Source organism: Zingiber officinale, chromosome 1B (assembly GCF_018446385.1).
Source record: "Zingiber officinale cultivar Zhangliang chromosome 1B, Zo_v1.1, whole genome shotgun sequence".
Taxonomy (NCBI): Eukaryota; Viridiplantae; Streptophyta; class Magnoliopsida; order Zingiberales; family Zingiberaceae; genus Zingiber; species Zingiber officinale.
In genome coordinates, this window is record NC_055986.1 from 168107590 (window position 1) to 168124424 (window position 16835).

Below are 16835 nucleotides of genomic sequence, written 5' to 3' on the forward strand. Positions count from 1 at the left end.
ACTTAATTTTATCAATGATAATTCATTCCACTAGAGAACTATCATTGAACTACCGCACCAATCCCAAATTACATTTTTGGGCTCCTTCTTATTATGAGTGTGTTAGTCTCCCTGTGTTTAAGATATCGAATGTCCACTAATTAAGTGAGTTACTGACAACTCATTTAATTAATATCTAAGTCCAAGAGTAGTACCACTCAACCTTATTATCATGTCGGACTAAGTCCACCTGCAGGGTTTAACATGACAATTTTTATGAGCTCCTCTTGAGGACATTATCAACCTAGTATCTCTAGGACACAGTTTCCTTCTATAATCAACAACACACACTATAAGTGATACAATTTCCCAACTTATCGGATTTATTGATTCATCGAACTAAATCTCACCCATTGATAAATTAAAGAAATAAATATCAAACATATGTGCTTGTTATTATATTAGGATTAAGAGCACACACTTCCATAATAACTGAGGTCTTTGTTCCTTTATAAAGTCAGTATAAAAGAAACGACCTCTAATGGTCCTACTCAATACACTCTGAGTGTACTAGTGTAATTATATAGTCAAGATAAACTAATACCTAATTACACTACGACCTTCTAATGGTTTGTTCCTTTCCATTTTAGTCGTGAGCTACTGTTTATAATTTATAAGGTACTGATAACATCATCTTCTGCATGTGACATCACATACTATGTTATCTACAATATAAATTATATGAACAACTACAAACAAATGTAGACAATTTGACCAAATGTGATTCTTTATTCATAATGAATGTTTACAAAGCTTATGATTTCAGTATACACTCCAACATCCGCTCGCGTCCACGTGCTCTACTCGCGGAGGGGAATGTCCTCGTGCTGAAATCGTCGCCGGAAAGTGACCTTGGGACCCTAGGGAGAGAACCCTAGGTTGTTTGGGTGTTGGCGCCGAGAGAAGGAGAGGAAGGAGGGGTTGGCGTCGGTGAGGGTTTGGAGAAAATAATTGGCGTGAGGTTTTGTGAGGAGAGGGCTGCCGAACCAAATTAAACCAAACCCACACTTAAGTTTTTCCTATTTATATTAAGCGGATAACTATGCCCAACTTAAATATAAATATATTTGATTCTCCTTTCCTTTCAGCACGGCCCTGCTGGGTTCACCGGTTACTAAGGCTAACTAAAGGTTTAGCGGACCCGAGAGGTCCCGGGTTTGATTCCCGCTTAAGCCTTTTTATTCTTCTAATTATTTTTGCTATTTCCGTTACTCGGAAAATTCCGGAAAAATATCTAAAAATTCCAGAAAAAACATAGAATAATTCTAATGCAAGTTTGAGAATTTTCGGGCGTTACAGAGAGAAAATATGATGATAGAGAAAATATGATAAGAGAGAAAGTGTGATGAGAAAGAATGAAGAGAGAGAAAGTGTAATGAGAGAAAATAAGAAAAGAAAGTGTGATTGTAGAAAACCATTAAGAATAAAACCATCAAAAATAAAACCATTAAGAATATGTATACCATACACCTCGCTGGGATTGTAGTTCAATTGGTCAGAGCACCGCCCTGTCAAGGCGGAAGCTGCGGGTTCGAGCCCCGTCAGTCCCGAACTAGGATCCGATCCGTTAAATAAATTTATCCATTTATTTAACGTGAAAAAAGAAAGAGGGAGCAAGAGCTAATACCCAGCGGGATCCCTATTTCTTTTGTTTTTATTTCGTATTTATCATCAGACAAATATGGGAATTTCCATTTCTTTCATTAGAGAGCATGATGAGAGAGAAAATATGATGTGAGAGAAAGTATAATGGGAGAGGATGAAGAGAGAGAAAATATAATGAGAAAAAATGAGGAGAGAGAGTGTGATGAGAGAGATTGAAGAGAGAGAAAGTATGGTAAGAGAGAAAGTATAGTGAGAGAGAAAGTGTGATGAGAAAAAAAGAGAACAGTGAGTATGATGGGAGAAATTGAGGAGAGAGAAAGTGTGATGAGAGAGAAAGTGTGTTAAGGAAAAAAGGAGAGAGTATGACAAGAGATATTGAGGAGAGAGAAAGTGTGATGAGAGAGAAAGTGTAATGAGAAAAAAAAGAAGGAAGACAGTGCGATGGAAGAGATTGAGGAGAGAGAAAGTATGATGAGAGAGAAAGTGCAATGAGAAAAAAAGGAGAAAGAGAGTGTGATAGGAGAGAGAAAGTGTGTGATAAAATGATGAGAGAGAAGTGATACGAAAGAAAAAATAAATAAATATATTTTTATATTTGATATTAATGGAGAAAATTTTAGTTTTAAGTCAAGGGTATTTTTGGAATAAGGGAATATTTTGATTGATGAAAATAGGGTAATGACTCATTGAAGGAGAGGTACATGGGAATGAGTTATTACCCAATTTCAAGGATTCATTCCCTTATTTGTATTCCTATTCCTATAATCCAAATATTAACAATGGTAATCAATGATTCTCATTCCCATTCCCCTCTCCTATTACCCTAAACCAAACGCCCCCTTAATTTCGGTCTCTACGTAATATTTCAACATTAGATATGACATTTAACCAATGTAATTAGTCGTAAATGTGAAATTAAATCATAAATTAGGCCTAAATTTTAGTATATTAATATAATGATCGCTAAATCATCAACACATTTGAATACCCTTACTTCTAAATTAGCGATAGTGATTTTGATTTCTAATTTAATGACTGAAATTAAATTTGGTCCCTAATAAATTCAGTTCTTAATTAACTTCAGTCCCTAAATTAGGACCGAATTTAAATTAGAGATTAAATTTAAGTTTGGTAGCTAATTACTAAACTCTAAACGTATATACAATTTTTGCCCATAATCCTAACCTCCTAGTTAAGGATTAAAAATGAGGCACTTAACTAAAGGATGTTGGGCTCCTGTACTACCGGCTACGAGTACTTTTTGATTTATCCTGATAGCCGGTGGGAAACTTTCGTTGGACCGGACCGATCACTCCAGACTCGACGTTATCCAACCTGATTAATTTTTTTTTTAATTAAGGACTAAAAATAATTTTGATCCCCAATTTTAGCGACCAAAATTAAATTTGATTGCTATATATTGGATCTTAAACGGATATTCAATTTTATCTGTCACCCTAACCTCCTAATTAGGGACCGTGAATAATTTAAGTTGACCCCTCGGATGGGTCTAGTAGCTAGCACATGAGGTGTTGCCACCAATGAGATCTGGGGTTCGAATCTAGGTAAAGTCGAGGTAAATGTCTCCCTTATGTGCTAGTCACTATTCCAAAGGCTAGTAGTCGTCTGTGATTTATCTCCTTCATATTGGTCCTAGGACAGATTGACAGGAATACTAGGAACGAACATATTCACCTTTTACCCTGAGTGAATAATTTAAGTCCCTAATTCAATGACCAAAATTAAATTCGATCGTTATATGCTGAATCTTAAACGGATGCGTAATTTTTATCCATTATCTTAACCTCCTAAGTCAGGGATCCAAAATAATTCAATTGCTAATTTAAAAATTAAATTTTATTCTGTTGCTAATTTAGAAATCGAATTTAATTGCTATTTCCATTTTGTCGTAGGGGATCACACAAAAATAACTGATGTCATTTTGCTAAAATGTTTTTATAAACCTGATGTAGGAAAAGCAAAGAAAGAACATAATGGATCATAGACTACAAACCATGTTGGGCTTTTTTCCGTCCCCAAATTGTGGGCTGACGGAAAACTAACCTTAAACTAAACTAACCTTTAGTTTAGAGGTTTGGGAATGAGAGAATAGATTCATTTTCAAACCTTGTATTTGGTTGATGGAAATGGAATTAGGATTTTAAAATGAAATTCAAAAATTTGGGTATGGATGAAACCGACCTCCTCCCTTGGGTTTGATGGAATGGAAATAAAAATTAAGTTTTAGACGAAAATACCCTTCGTATATTTATTCAATTTTTTTCATTTCACTCTCTCTCCTTGTTCTCTCTCATCATTTTTTCTCCTTGCCCCCACGGGCTGGATCAGCTGGTAAGTGGCCTGGAGTTTGCTCAAATGGTCGCAGGGTCGAAGGTCGCCAGTTGCACACAAGAATAAAATCTTGGTCTGCTGGCCTAAAATTCCTGAGACCCCCAGTCCACTTACCCGCCCAGCTTAACCGTGATTTACTCCCTCTGAAATCATGTGGGGCCGGGCTCAGGGGGCCGCTGGGGTGGCGGTTCCACCTTTTTTTTTTGCTCAAATTTTTTCTCTCTCCTCATTCTATTATCACATTTTCTCTCTCAACATACTTTCTCTCCTCATTCTCTCTCATCACACATTCTCTACCATTTTCTCTCTGTATTCTATCTCATCACACACACTCTCATTATTTTCTTTCTCTTCATTCTCTCCTCATTTTTTCATCATGCTTTATCTCTCATCATTTTTCTCTCTTCAATCTCTCTTACCATACTCTCTCTCCATATTTTATCTTATCACACTTTCTCTCTCCTCATTCTCTCTCATCACACATTCTCTACCATTTTCTCTCTGTATTCTCTCTCATCACACACACTCTCATTATTTTCTCTTTCTTCATTTTCTCCTCATTGTTTTCATCATGCTTTCTCTTTCATCATTCTTTCTCTCTCTTCAATCTCTCTTACCATACTCTCTCTCCATATTTTATCTCATCACACTTTCTTGTTAGGATCCTTCGTACGGCTAGAGAGGGGGGGTGTGAATAGCCGACCCCAATTCGTTCGATTCTTTCTACAATGTCGAGTTAGCGCAGCGGAAATAAAACAATAGAAGCGACAAGGAAAGAAATCAAACCTCAAACTCGATGGATGTAACGAGGTTCGGAGATTAGGGCTCCTACTCCTCGGCGTGTCCGTAAGGTGGACGAGTCCGGTCAATCCGTCGGTGGATGAGTCCCCGGAGAACCGGCTAATATAAACTCCTTATGGGTGGAGAAACCTCACCACAATCTTTTGCAACAGCAAACAAAGGAGTACAACAATGGAGAAAACAAACAAGAACAATAGAAATTGTAATACACTTGCTTGCCTCTTGTTGTCGGAACCTTGATGAAGCGACTTCTCGGATCCAGCTAGAACACCGGAGAAACTCACGCGAGCTTCGACGAGTTCAAGAACTCAAGACAATGAGAGCTCAACCAAAGCTCGCAGAAGCGAAAAGATTCAAAGAAGAAGAAGAAGACTTTGGCTCGCAGTAGCCCTCCTTTTATAACTGCGAAGAAAGCGAAGAAAACAGAAGAAATCTGGCGTTGCGGCGCGGTTACTGAATCGGTCGGAGACCGATCAGACCTATTCGATCGGTCCCGGACCGATCGCTTTCTTCACGTAGCCGCCCACCTTACATGCGGGTTCGATCGGTGCGGGACCGATCAAATATGGATCGGTCTGACCGATCCCAACCTCAGCGACATCGTCTCGATCGGTCCCCGCACCGATCGGGACATGGCCTCGATGCGTGGACCGATCACCGCCTCTCTTCGCCTCTGTTCGCTGGCGATCGGTCACGGGCCGATCAAGAATCAACAGAGCTTGTATCGATCGGTCACGGACCGATCGAGCAAACAGATCACCGATCGGTCTGGTGACCGATCCAGAGCTTGGGTTTGGCCCAAACCAAGTCCCAAGACTTCCAAACCAATATCCGGTCAACCTTGACCTATTGGTACTTCATCCCTAACATCTGGTCACTCCCTTGACCTGCTAGAACTCCCTGCCAAGTGTCCGGTCAATCCCTTTGATCTACTTGGACTTTCCAACACCAGAAGTCCGATCATCCCTGATCCATCTGGATTTTCCCTTGCCTGGCTTCACTCACCAGGACTTTCACCTGGCTTCACTCACCAGGATTTCCACACTGCCTAACATCCTAGTTAGGACTTTCTCACTGCCTGGCTTCACTCACCAGGACTTTCCCACTGCCTGGCTTCACTCACCAGGACTTTCCACACTGCCTAACATCCCAGTTAGGACTTTCTCATTCACCTAGCTTCACTCACTAGGATTTTCACCTGGCTTCACTCACCAGGATTTCCAATCTGCCTGGCTTCACTCACCAGGACTTTTCCGTCTGCCTGGCTTCACTCACCAGGACTTTCCCTTGCCTGGCTTCACTCACCAGGACTTCCCACCTGGCTTCACTCACCAGGACTTTCCCTTGCCTGGCTTCACTCACCAGGACTTCCCAACTGCCTAACATCCCAGTTAGGACTTTCCACTGCCTGGCTTCACTCACCAGGACTTCTCCGTGCCAAGTCTCCATACTTGGACTTTTCCCGTGCCAAGTCTCCATACTTGGACTTTTCGCGTGCCAAGCTCCCTGCTTGGACTTTTCCAATGCCAAGTCTCCATACTTGGACTTTTCCAGTGCCAAGCTCCCTGCTTGGACTTTTCCGGTGCCAAGTCTCCATACTTGGACTTTTTCCCGAATCAGGTCAACCAGGTCAACCTAGACCTACGGTTACACCAATAATCTCCCAAACATCTATTCTTGTCCCATATCAAGAATAGAACTCCCTCACGAGTGTCAAACATCAACATGCAACTCAACTAGGTCAACCTTGACCTAAAGTTGCATCAACAATCTTCCCAAGTCAAACATCAAAATACAACTCGAGTCAAGTCAACTCGAGTCGGGTCAACCAGGTCAACCTTGACCTAAGGTTGCACCAACAATCTCCCCCTTTTTGATGTTTGACAAAACCATAATCAAGTTAGGTTAATCCGATAACCTAACTTAGGTTTTCCAACCATCTTCTAATGTCCAATGTTCTTTCCTTGAACATTCTCTGGACATTCTCCCCTTAGGTTAACCCGATAACCTAACTTGGGTTCTCCAATAATTCTCCCCCTTTTTGACACACATCAAAAAGTATTCCAATGTTCTTCCTCGAACATTCCTTGACATTCTTCCCCTAGCTTAGGTTAACCCGATAACCTAACTTGGGTTTTCCAATAATTCTCCAATGAACGCTCTCCCCTTTTTGACACACATCAAAAAGAAAAAAAAAAGAGTATCAAGGTCAAGAGTTTCTTCCTAATGAAAGTCCCATACCTTTCATTGAAACTCTTAATTTCCCCCTTGGTACTAAACTCAACAATCAACTTAGCGATAATCCCATATCACTAATCCTCAAAAATCTTAAGGAGTAAAAACTCCCCCTAAAAGTCAACTCCCCCTTGACTAATAGGTAAAACTCCCCCTAATGATCAACTCCCCCTTGACCATTGCACCAACAATGTCTTGGAGAGTCTCAAACCTTCAGAAATTCGAAACTCAACTTCAAAAACTGAAATTTCAGACACCTGCTGAAAATCAGAACCTGGCACGCACTGATCGGTCCCCAGACCGATCAGAAACCACCTGGATCGGTCCCTAGACCGATCAGTCCTTCCCTGGATCGGTCCGGTGACCGATCCAGCCTCTGAAATCAGAGATTTCTGATTTCCTTCCCGGAAATTCAGAAACTCCTAAAAAATTCCAGAAAATTCGAAAAATTGTGAAATTTTGAGGATACATTCCTCATATCATACACTATCATGGAAAAATAATTTTCTATGAAAATAGTTTCCATTTTCAAATCTTGATACAAAGTTCAAAAACTTTGAAATAGTTCAAGTTTTAACTCAACTTTGTATCACAATGTTCAATGATGAATGCTATCACTAGGAAAGCTTCATCAAGGTTTTCCAAATCAATTTTAAAATGCTTTTAAAACCATTTGAATTTAGGACCATAATCTTAGGGCTAAATGTACATGACTTGTACACAAGCTTTCCCTATGATCCCTCATTTCTTGAATTAGGCTCATCTAGGTACAAGAACTATGCACCTTGATCCTAACTCATGATCCTAATATCTCACACACATCTAAAGTGTATCAAACACATCCATGTCAATTTTGATGTGAGATATGGGTTTAGGTATCTTAGACTAAGGTCTCATGCATTCTCTAAACACCAATTTGATCTCAATATCAAATTATATGTTTGTCCTTAAATCAATTTCATTGATTATAATGCAAGAGATGATGACATGGCATATGGCAAATAATCATGGTAAGTTAACACAAATAAAATACCTAGATTACCTATCTAAGTATCCTTAATTACTTAGCTAACTTAAATTCTAATCCTAGATTGCCCAAAGTGCTCCAAGAAAATGTCAAAACCCAAATTGGCATTTCTTGATCTCTTGTTTGATTTATACCATTTAAGACTCTACAAGAGTAGCACTTCTAAATTAAGGCCCGGATTGCCTTGATTACCTAAGAGAGTATCAAAATCCCAATTTGATATTTCTCTAGGTTTTTCCAAATTGTGCCAATTGAGATTAAAAATGAGATTTCCAATCTTTAGGCACATTTAACTCTTCAAAGGAGTAAATGATAATTCATTTCATTTTCAAAGGTTCACACAAACCTTGAAAATGCTCCTTGAGTGTCAATTTCCTCAAAGTTGGGTTAACTACCCTTCTTATTGGAGTTGACACTCTCTAACCCATCTATGGGGTAGAGAAGATGCTCCTAGGAACCCAATACCTATTAGAGCTCATTGGGTTCACTAAATATTCACTAGGGATAACTTCCCTAGCAACCCTCCTAATGACCCTCTTAGGCTTTAAAGCCTTGGTCATTTGGGACTCATCAAGATCAACTCTAGGGGTGACTCCCCTTGTGACCTTGGTGATGGTCTTCCTAGCCCTAGGTTTTGTTCCATAATCGAATGGAACATTGTGGTAAGTGGGCTTGACCATTTGGGACTTAGATTTGTGACCCAAACCTTTCTTGTCCTTGGGCTTTGAAATTTGACCCTTAAACCCTAGAGATGACTTCTCCAAGTTCTTAAGAGCCTTTTCCAAAGTATCAAGTCTTGACCTCAAGACTTGATTCTCCTTCTCTAATACCTCAAGTGTTGATTTATCATTCTTTCTTGAGGTGTTCCTAGGCATATGTCTAGTTGTCTTGGGGTTTCTACCTAGGTTCTCCTTAGCCTTAGATGAGTTAATCCTAGAGTTGGCCTTCCTAGTATTATCCTTATCTAAGTTAACATGCTTAGCATCTAAACACATGTATTGATTCCTAAGGTTAACATGCTTATCATTATTGACTAATGCAATAAAATTACTAGCATGTATCCTACTAGAATTGCACGAATGAGCCTTAAAAGATACCTTAGGGTTTGCCTTAGCTCCCCCTATCGATGTGCTCGATCTCTTGTCCTTGCGAGGTTTCCTCCCCTTCGGACATTGGCTCCTATAGTGTCCCCGTTGCTTGCATTGAAAGCACACCACGTGCTTCTTGCCTTTGCGTGTTGGGACTCCGGCTTCCTTGACCTTTGGTGCCGGTGGAGTCTTCCTAACTCTCTTTGGACATTTGCTCTTGTAATGTCCACACTCCCTACACTCAAAGCATATTATATGTAACTTATTTGAAATTGAAATGCTTGAGTTACCTAGGTTTGGGCATGGGTGTGAGCTCTCTTCCTCATCCCTTCCGGAGGTAGATGCCTCTTCTTCTTGCTCCGAACTTGAACAAGAGGAACTCTCCTCCTCTTCTTCCTTGGATGTTGAGTAGCCCTCAACTCCCAATTCGCTCCCTCCATGATGTGAGCTACTTGGCTCACTAGGCTCCTCTTCATGACTTGAAGTGGAACTCTCCTCATGGTACTTGGCCAAGTTATCCCACAACTCCTTGGCATTGTTGTATTCACCTATCTTACGCAAAATATTAGTAGGTAATGAAAATTCAATTGTTTTAGTTACCTCATTGTTGACCGTTGATTGATGGACTTGTTCCTTTGTCCACTTGTTCTTCTCTAGAGGCTCTCCTTCTTTATCCATTGGAGGAGTAAACCCTTCTTGTACACAAAACCAATTCCACATATTAGTCCTAAGAAAATACATCATCCTTACCTTCCAATATGCGAAGTTGTCGTTGTAGAAGGGTGGAATGGTGATGTCTTCTCCGAATTGATCCATCTCTAGCGCTTGTGCTCCCACGGGTGTGAATCCGATGAAGAGCGGCCTTGCTCTGATACCACTTGTTAGGATCCTTCGTACGGCTAGAGAGGGGGGTGTGAATAGCCGACCCCAATTCGTTCGATTCTTTCTACAATGTCGAGTTAGCGCAGCGGAAATAAAACAATAGAAGCGACAAGGAAAGAAATCAAACCTCAAACTCGATGGATGTAACGAGGTTCGGAGATTAGGGCTCCTACTCCTCGGCGTGTCCGTAAGGTGGACGAGTCCGGTCAATCCGTCGGTGGATGAGTCCCCGGAGAACCGGCTAATATAAACTCCTTATGGGTGGAGAAACCTCACCACAATCTTTTGCAACAGCAAACAAAGGAGTACAACAATGGAGAAAACAAACAAGAACAATAGAAATTGTAATACACTTGCTTGCCTCTTGTTGTCGACTGGAACCTTGATGAAGCAGCAGCTTCTCGGATCCAGCAGCTAGAACACCAGCAGGAAACTCACGCAGAGCTTCGACGAGTTCAACAGAACTCAGCACAATGAGAGCTCAACCAAAGCTCAGCAGGAAGCAGAAAAGATTCAGCAGAAGGAGAGAAGAAACCTTTGGCTCGCAGCCGTAGCCCTCCTTTTATAACCTGCGAAGAAAGCGAAGAAAACACAGAAGAAATCTAGCCGTTGCGACGCAACGGCTAGTGCCTGGATCGGTCAGGAGACCGATCAGGACCTATTCTGATCGGTCCCCAGACCGATCAGCTTTCTTCACAGAAAGCTGCCCACCTTCTGTGCGGGTTCTGATCGGTCTGTGGACCGATCAGGCCATAGCTGGATCGGTCTACAGACCGATCCCAACCTCAGCGACATCGTCTCTGATCGGTCCCCAGACCGATCAGGACATGGCCTGATCGGTCTGTGGACCGATCAGCCTGCCTCTCTTTCGCCTCTGTTCGCTTGCTGATCGGTCACCAGACCGATCAGTAACCGAACAGAGAGCTTCTGTTTGGTATCTGATCGGTCACCAGACCGATCAGAGCAAACAAGTATCACTGGATCGGTCTGGTGACCGATCCAGAGCTTGGGTTTGGCCCAAACCAAGTCCCAAGACTTCCAAACCAATATCCGGTCAACCTTGACCTATTGGTACTTCATCCCTAACATCTGGTCACTCCCTTGACCTGCTAGAACTCCCTGCCAAGTGTCCGGTCAATCCCTTTGATCTACTTGGACTTTCCAACACCAGAAGTCCGATCATCCCTGATCCATCTGGATTTTCCTTGCTCGGCTTCACTCACGGGACTTTCCGGCTTCACTCACCAGATTTCCAATCCCCAACATCCTAGTTAGGACTTTCTCACCGCCTTGGCTTCACTCACGGGACTTTCCAACCGCCTGCTTCACTCACTGTGACTTTCCACACCGCCTAACATCCCGCTAGGACTTTCTCATTCACCTAGCTTCACTCACTAGGATTTTCACCGCTTCACTCACCAGATTTCCAATCTCGGCTTCACTCACAGACTTTTTCCGCTCGGCTTCACTCACGTGACTTTCCCTTGCCTCGGCTTCACTCACCAGACTTCCCAACCGCCTAACATCCCGCTTAGGACTTTCCACGCTCGGCTTCACTCACGGTGACTTTTCAACTGCCTAACATCCCAGTTAGGACTTTCCACTGCCTGGCTTCACTCACCAGGACTTCTCCGTGCCAAGTCTCCATACTTGGACTTTTCCCGTGCCAAGTCTCCATACTTGGACTTTTCGCGTGCCAAGCTCCCTGCTTGGATTTTTCCAATGCCAAGTCTCCATACTTGGACTTTTCCAGTGCCAAGCTCCCTGCTTGGACTTTTCCGGTGCCAAGTCTCCATACTTGGACTTTTTCCCGAATCAGGTCAACCAGGTCAACCTAGACCTACGGTTACACCAATAATCTCCCAAACATCTATTCTTGTCCCATATCAAGAATAGAACTCCCTCACGAGTGTCAAACATCAACATGCAACTCAACTAGGTCAACCTTGACCTAAAGTTGCATCAACAATCTTCCCAAGTCAAACATCAAAATACAACTCGAGTCAAGTCAACTCGAGTCGGGTCAACCAGGTCAACCTTGACCTAAGGTTGCACCAACATTTCTCTCTCTTCATTCTCTTCTATCACATTCTCCTCATTCTCTCTCATCACACATTCTCTACTATTTTCTCTCTGTATTATCTCTCATCACACACACACTCTCTCTCAATATTTTCTTTCTCTTCATTCTCTCCTCATTTTTTTATCACACTTTCTCTCTCCTCAATCTCTCTTACCATATTCTTTCTCCATATTTTCTCTCATCACACTTTCTCTCTCTTTATTCTCTTCCATCACACTCTCTCTCCTTATTTTCTCTAATCACACTTTCCCTTTCTTCATTTTTTCCTATCACACTTTCTCTCTCATAACATTTTCTCATCATACTTTCTCTTCTCAATTTCTCATTTTCTCTCATCACACATTCTCTCTCTTCATTTTTTCCCATCACTCTTTCTCTCTCAACACATTTTCTCTCTCATCATACTTTTTCTCTTCTCAATCTCTCCTATTACACTCTCTCTCCTCATTTTCTCTCATCACACTTTCCCTCTTTTCATTTTCTCCCATCACACTTTCTCTCTCATCATACTTTTTCTCTCATCATTCTCTCTCATCATATGTTTCCCTCACATTCAACTTTATTTTTCATCTAATTTTTTTTTCTTATTTTCCTCTAAGGGTAAAAAAGGAAATTTAAGTTCATTCCGATTGAAAATATTCAACTAACCAAACATTATTTTTAATAATGATACCCAATCTCATACCCATTTCCTATTCCACAATTCTATGATACACATTCTCATTCCGATTCCTAGGAGAGAACCAAACACCACCTAAATATTAATTACTCTTTCAAAAATAATCTACTTCATCTTATCAATCTCCTTTGTATTTACAAAAATTTTAATTGATTTTTTTATAATTCTTAGGTTCTATGAATTTTGGAGATAAATTATATTCACCCTTCGGAAAATTAGAAATATAATTTATACATACTCTTAGATATTCATTTCAGAGTATTTATTCCTATTTGAATTAGAATTTGAATTATTTTATTTATTTTTTAAGTAGTTTATCATTGTACTACATCTGTGGTATGGAGAAGGTCTTTTTTTTAATAATCTATGTATTTAATTTTTAAAATCAATTAATTTCAAAGATAATTGATCTGGATCCATAAAAAAATTTTATTAACCATCAAAATAAATTAAGAAACGCTAATAAAAACATATCTAAAATCGTTGCATAATTGTCCGTTTGGGCACGAAGAAGATCTTGATCTTATAGTTGGAACTTCCAGATCATTTTGAAAAAAGAAATTGAATAAATTTGGAGAGTGCAATCAAAAGGCTTGCTAGAGACTTTTACAGGCGTTTTAACGGATAGGTTCCTTATATTAAAATTATGTGCCGTATTGGATCACTGAAGGCCGGGACTTGGCCGGAAACCGAGGTGTTGGAGATGCCTAGGAGGGAGAGACGGGAGAGGCGGGCGAAGGAGGGAGCGATGGGACCGGAGAGGCCAGGCATGTCTTCGAGGGAGAGGCTTTCGAGAAACGGGAGGTCTCCGAACGCGGCGGGGACTGGGGTGCCGGGGGCGACGCCGGCGTCGTAGATGTAGACGTTGTAGACGCGGCCGGTGGTGGTATCGCAGTAGAGGTTGTCCCAGGCGAAGCAGTTGGTGTTGGGGAGCCACGTGGCGAGCAAGGGAGGGCTGCCGAGCCCGTGCTTGACTGCGAGGAGGGCGGCACGGTCGCCGGCGTTGCAGTCGAAGGCGGAGAGCGCGGCAGGAGCTGTGAGGAGGAGAAGGATCGCAGAGGAAAGCAGAGCAGTCCAAGGATAAGCCATTTGTTCGTGAAGTAGTGATCTGGAGCTGGCTTTGGATATGATTCCATTTCCATTTATAGCACGCCGGCGAGACAAAGGCCGACGGAGGCGGCGAATTGTTAAATACGATTCTTTCCAAAAGTCTGCTAAGAATAAAAAAATTAAACAAAACTTCATCATGATACATTGTTATACAAGTCTGCTAAGAATCAGACTATTTTAAAAAGGAAAAGGCCTGACAATTTTTCTTCTTTTAAAGTTATTTAAACACATTATTTTCCCCATATTAATGGCTTGCCATGCCATTTCAGTAATGGAAACGTTGAAATGGGCCTCGTGGAGAAAAAAATTTAATAAAAATAAATAGTGGGAAACTGGCCCATATATAATTCAATTTCAAATAAATTTTAATTTTCAAGGTGACAAAAGACGAATACTCTCCTCGTCTCAGCGCCCCCTAAATTTTAGTTTTCATGGACAATATTCAACTATGAAGTTTTCATTGGGCAATTGCTAGTGTGAAATTTTCTTGTGTTTTTCAAAGTCAGTAAATTTGGATTACTGACAAGCTTGCAAAGCCATGTGAACCGATTGGAGCTTGTCATCTTCTTAATCATTAATATTTAAAAGTATCATCTGCCTAAGGTTGTGTATCTATGTTTACTTTCTTTCATATCCATAGAATCGACATTAAAATGTCGTTAAAGTATTGGATAAGCAAAAATTAAAAGACTCTCTTTCTTTTTAAAACTATAATTTACTAAACAACTTAAGTGATTATACGTTTTTCTTGATTACATATGTAATTTTAAAAATGTCCAGATAACTTAATCTCTCTTCTTCATTTTTACTGTTCATCCATTTTTTTTATTGTATTATTGATTTTTCGAAATCACCAACAAAATATTGTTGTTGTTTTTCAATGACAACATTATGTTACTTGTTTTCAAAAAATATTAACTTTTTGGCAATACAATGTTGTTAATTCTTGAAGGTGTTGTTGATTTTCATAAACTAGCAAAAACATTGTTACTAATTTAAATTTTGAGATCGTAACTTTTGACTGAAATTGAATCACGAGATGCACAACATGTCAGATCGAAACTCATTCAAAGATTTTTGATTTGATATATTGAGCATCACATATATCAATCTGAATCAAAAGTTATCATTTCTCAAAGTTCACCCAGCATATCGTAGCTGCTACAACTATAAGTTCAACTTCAAGATGTTATAACTTTTGATTCATATTGAACCATGAGACACACAATATATTAAATCGAAGTTCTTTGAAGAAGCTTCGATTTTATATATTATGCATTCTGTAATTCAATCGGAATCAAAAGTTATAGTCTCTTAAAGTTATAACTTGTAGTTGTAGTAGTTACGATTTCATAGCTGTTATAACATATTGCTTATTTTCAAAAGACCATAACTTTTGACTGGAATTAAACCATGAGACACAATATATCAAATCAAAACTTGTTTAGAGATATTTGATTTGATCTATTATGTGTCTCGTGATTCAATCTCAGTCAAAAATTATAGTATTTCAAAGTTTAAGTCAGCAACAAAGTTGTTGTTGGTCTTTCGAAGATCAACAACATGTTGTAGCTATTACAAAATTTTAGCTGCTATAACTATAAGTTATAACTTTGAGAGACATAACTTTTGATTCTGGTTAAACTACAGAATGCATAATATATTAAATCGAAACTCGTTTAAAGATCTTTAATTTCATATATTATGTATCTCATAGTTCAATCTAAATTAAAAGTTATTGTAGGGATGGTGCACGTGAGAGGGGGGAGGGGTGAATCATGTGATTTTATAAACTTAATTTTTTTTTATTTTGAAGATGAGTACGCAGCGGAATTGAAACAAACTAAGTAATAAAACAAAAGTACGCAATCAATTACTTCGTTTGGAGCCTTCGGTGACTCCTACTCTAAGATTCAGGTCCCTCAGATCTATCGATGGAAATTTATAATCAAATCACTTATTTACAAAAGTTAGGTTGGTAACAATACTACCAACCTTAAAATATAATAAGCAGAAAGAAAGATATAGTAATATTACACAATAACTATATGTCACCCAAATCTAGGCTCATTTGAGCAAGTAGCTGCATCGTGTCATTCTTGTGTTGTTAAGGCTTAAATGCGGCAGAGTAGTAGTGTACGATAGGAGCAGTCAAATGGTCAAGGAAGCACATAAAATCAGTTTTCTTGAAGTACTGCTTTGTGCTGGCTGAATAGGGCTTTTATAGAGTGTTAAGGGCGCCTCAAATTCTATCTAAGATGCTTCCAACCCTATCTGAGATACCTCGAACTGTAACCTCTATCTGCTTCGATACCTGCAGTCTCTATTCGCAAGAGGGGGCCTCCAAGCGCTCAGAGGTGCCTCCAACACACCATTGAGGTGCCTTCTCTACGAGGGTGCCTCCGTCATGTCTAGGGTGCCTCCAAGTGTTGATTCGAGGCACCTCAGACACTATTCATCCGAGGCTGATTTTTGCCATTAACTCCTATAAAAATTCATTAGTCCAAATAACAAATATACCCTACAAAATAGAGTTAGCACAGTGATAAAATAAATTTATTATGACTTAGATCGTATCTTACCAAGACGAGGATCTAGTCATGGTCTCAACTTAGACTTTCAAAATTAATCTAAGTTGGGCCAATGCCTATAACCCACTGGGGCTCGTCCTCACTAGATCTTGTAAGTACCCCGTTATCGTTTAGGTGTAATTAATCAAGTCAAGTTAGGTCCTATGTTTGTTTGATGCATTGTATCTAAATGTGTAAGAACTTAAGAGCACAGGAAGTCGACCGAAGACACAGCTAGTGAAAACGATGACATGGGAGAAAGTCGACGGATTTGGTGCGTCTGAGGGATAAGGTGCTGCGGAAGAGTATGCTAGCATATGAGAAGGAAGTGTGCGACATTTTCGAGTGATGAGAAGCCTAAGTG

The 16835-nt window shown here is 40.1% G+C and overlaps 1 protein-coding gene and 1 non-coding gene across 2 annotated transcripts; one reads left to right on the forward strand and one right to left on the reverse strand.

The window, feature by feature from the left end:
* The first annotated feature begins 1515 nt into the window (after positions 1 to 1515).
* On the forward strand, positions 1516 to 1589 carry TRNAD-GUC. The gene has a single exon. It is a non-coding gene; the product is annotated as a tRNA-Asp (tRNA).
* Positions 1590 to 13424: 11835 nt separating this feature from the next.
* Positions 13425 to 13880, reverse strand: LOC122044851 (polygalacturonase inhibitor-like). The gene has a single exon (XM_042604961.1). It carries the CDS (start codon positions 13878 to 13880, stop codon positions 13425 to 13427), a length of 456 nt encoding a protein of 151 aa, XP_042460895.1.
* Between the last annotated feature and the right edge of the window lie 2955 nt (positions 13881 to 16835).

Coding starts and splice junctions, on each gene's coding strand:
- LOC122044851 (XM_042604961.1), bottom strand. CDS start 13,880: ATGGCTTATCCTTGGACTGCTCTGCTTTCCTCTGCGATCCTTCTCCTC.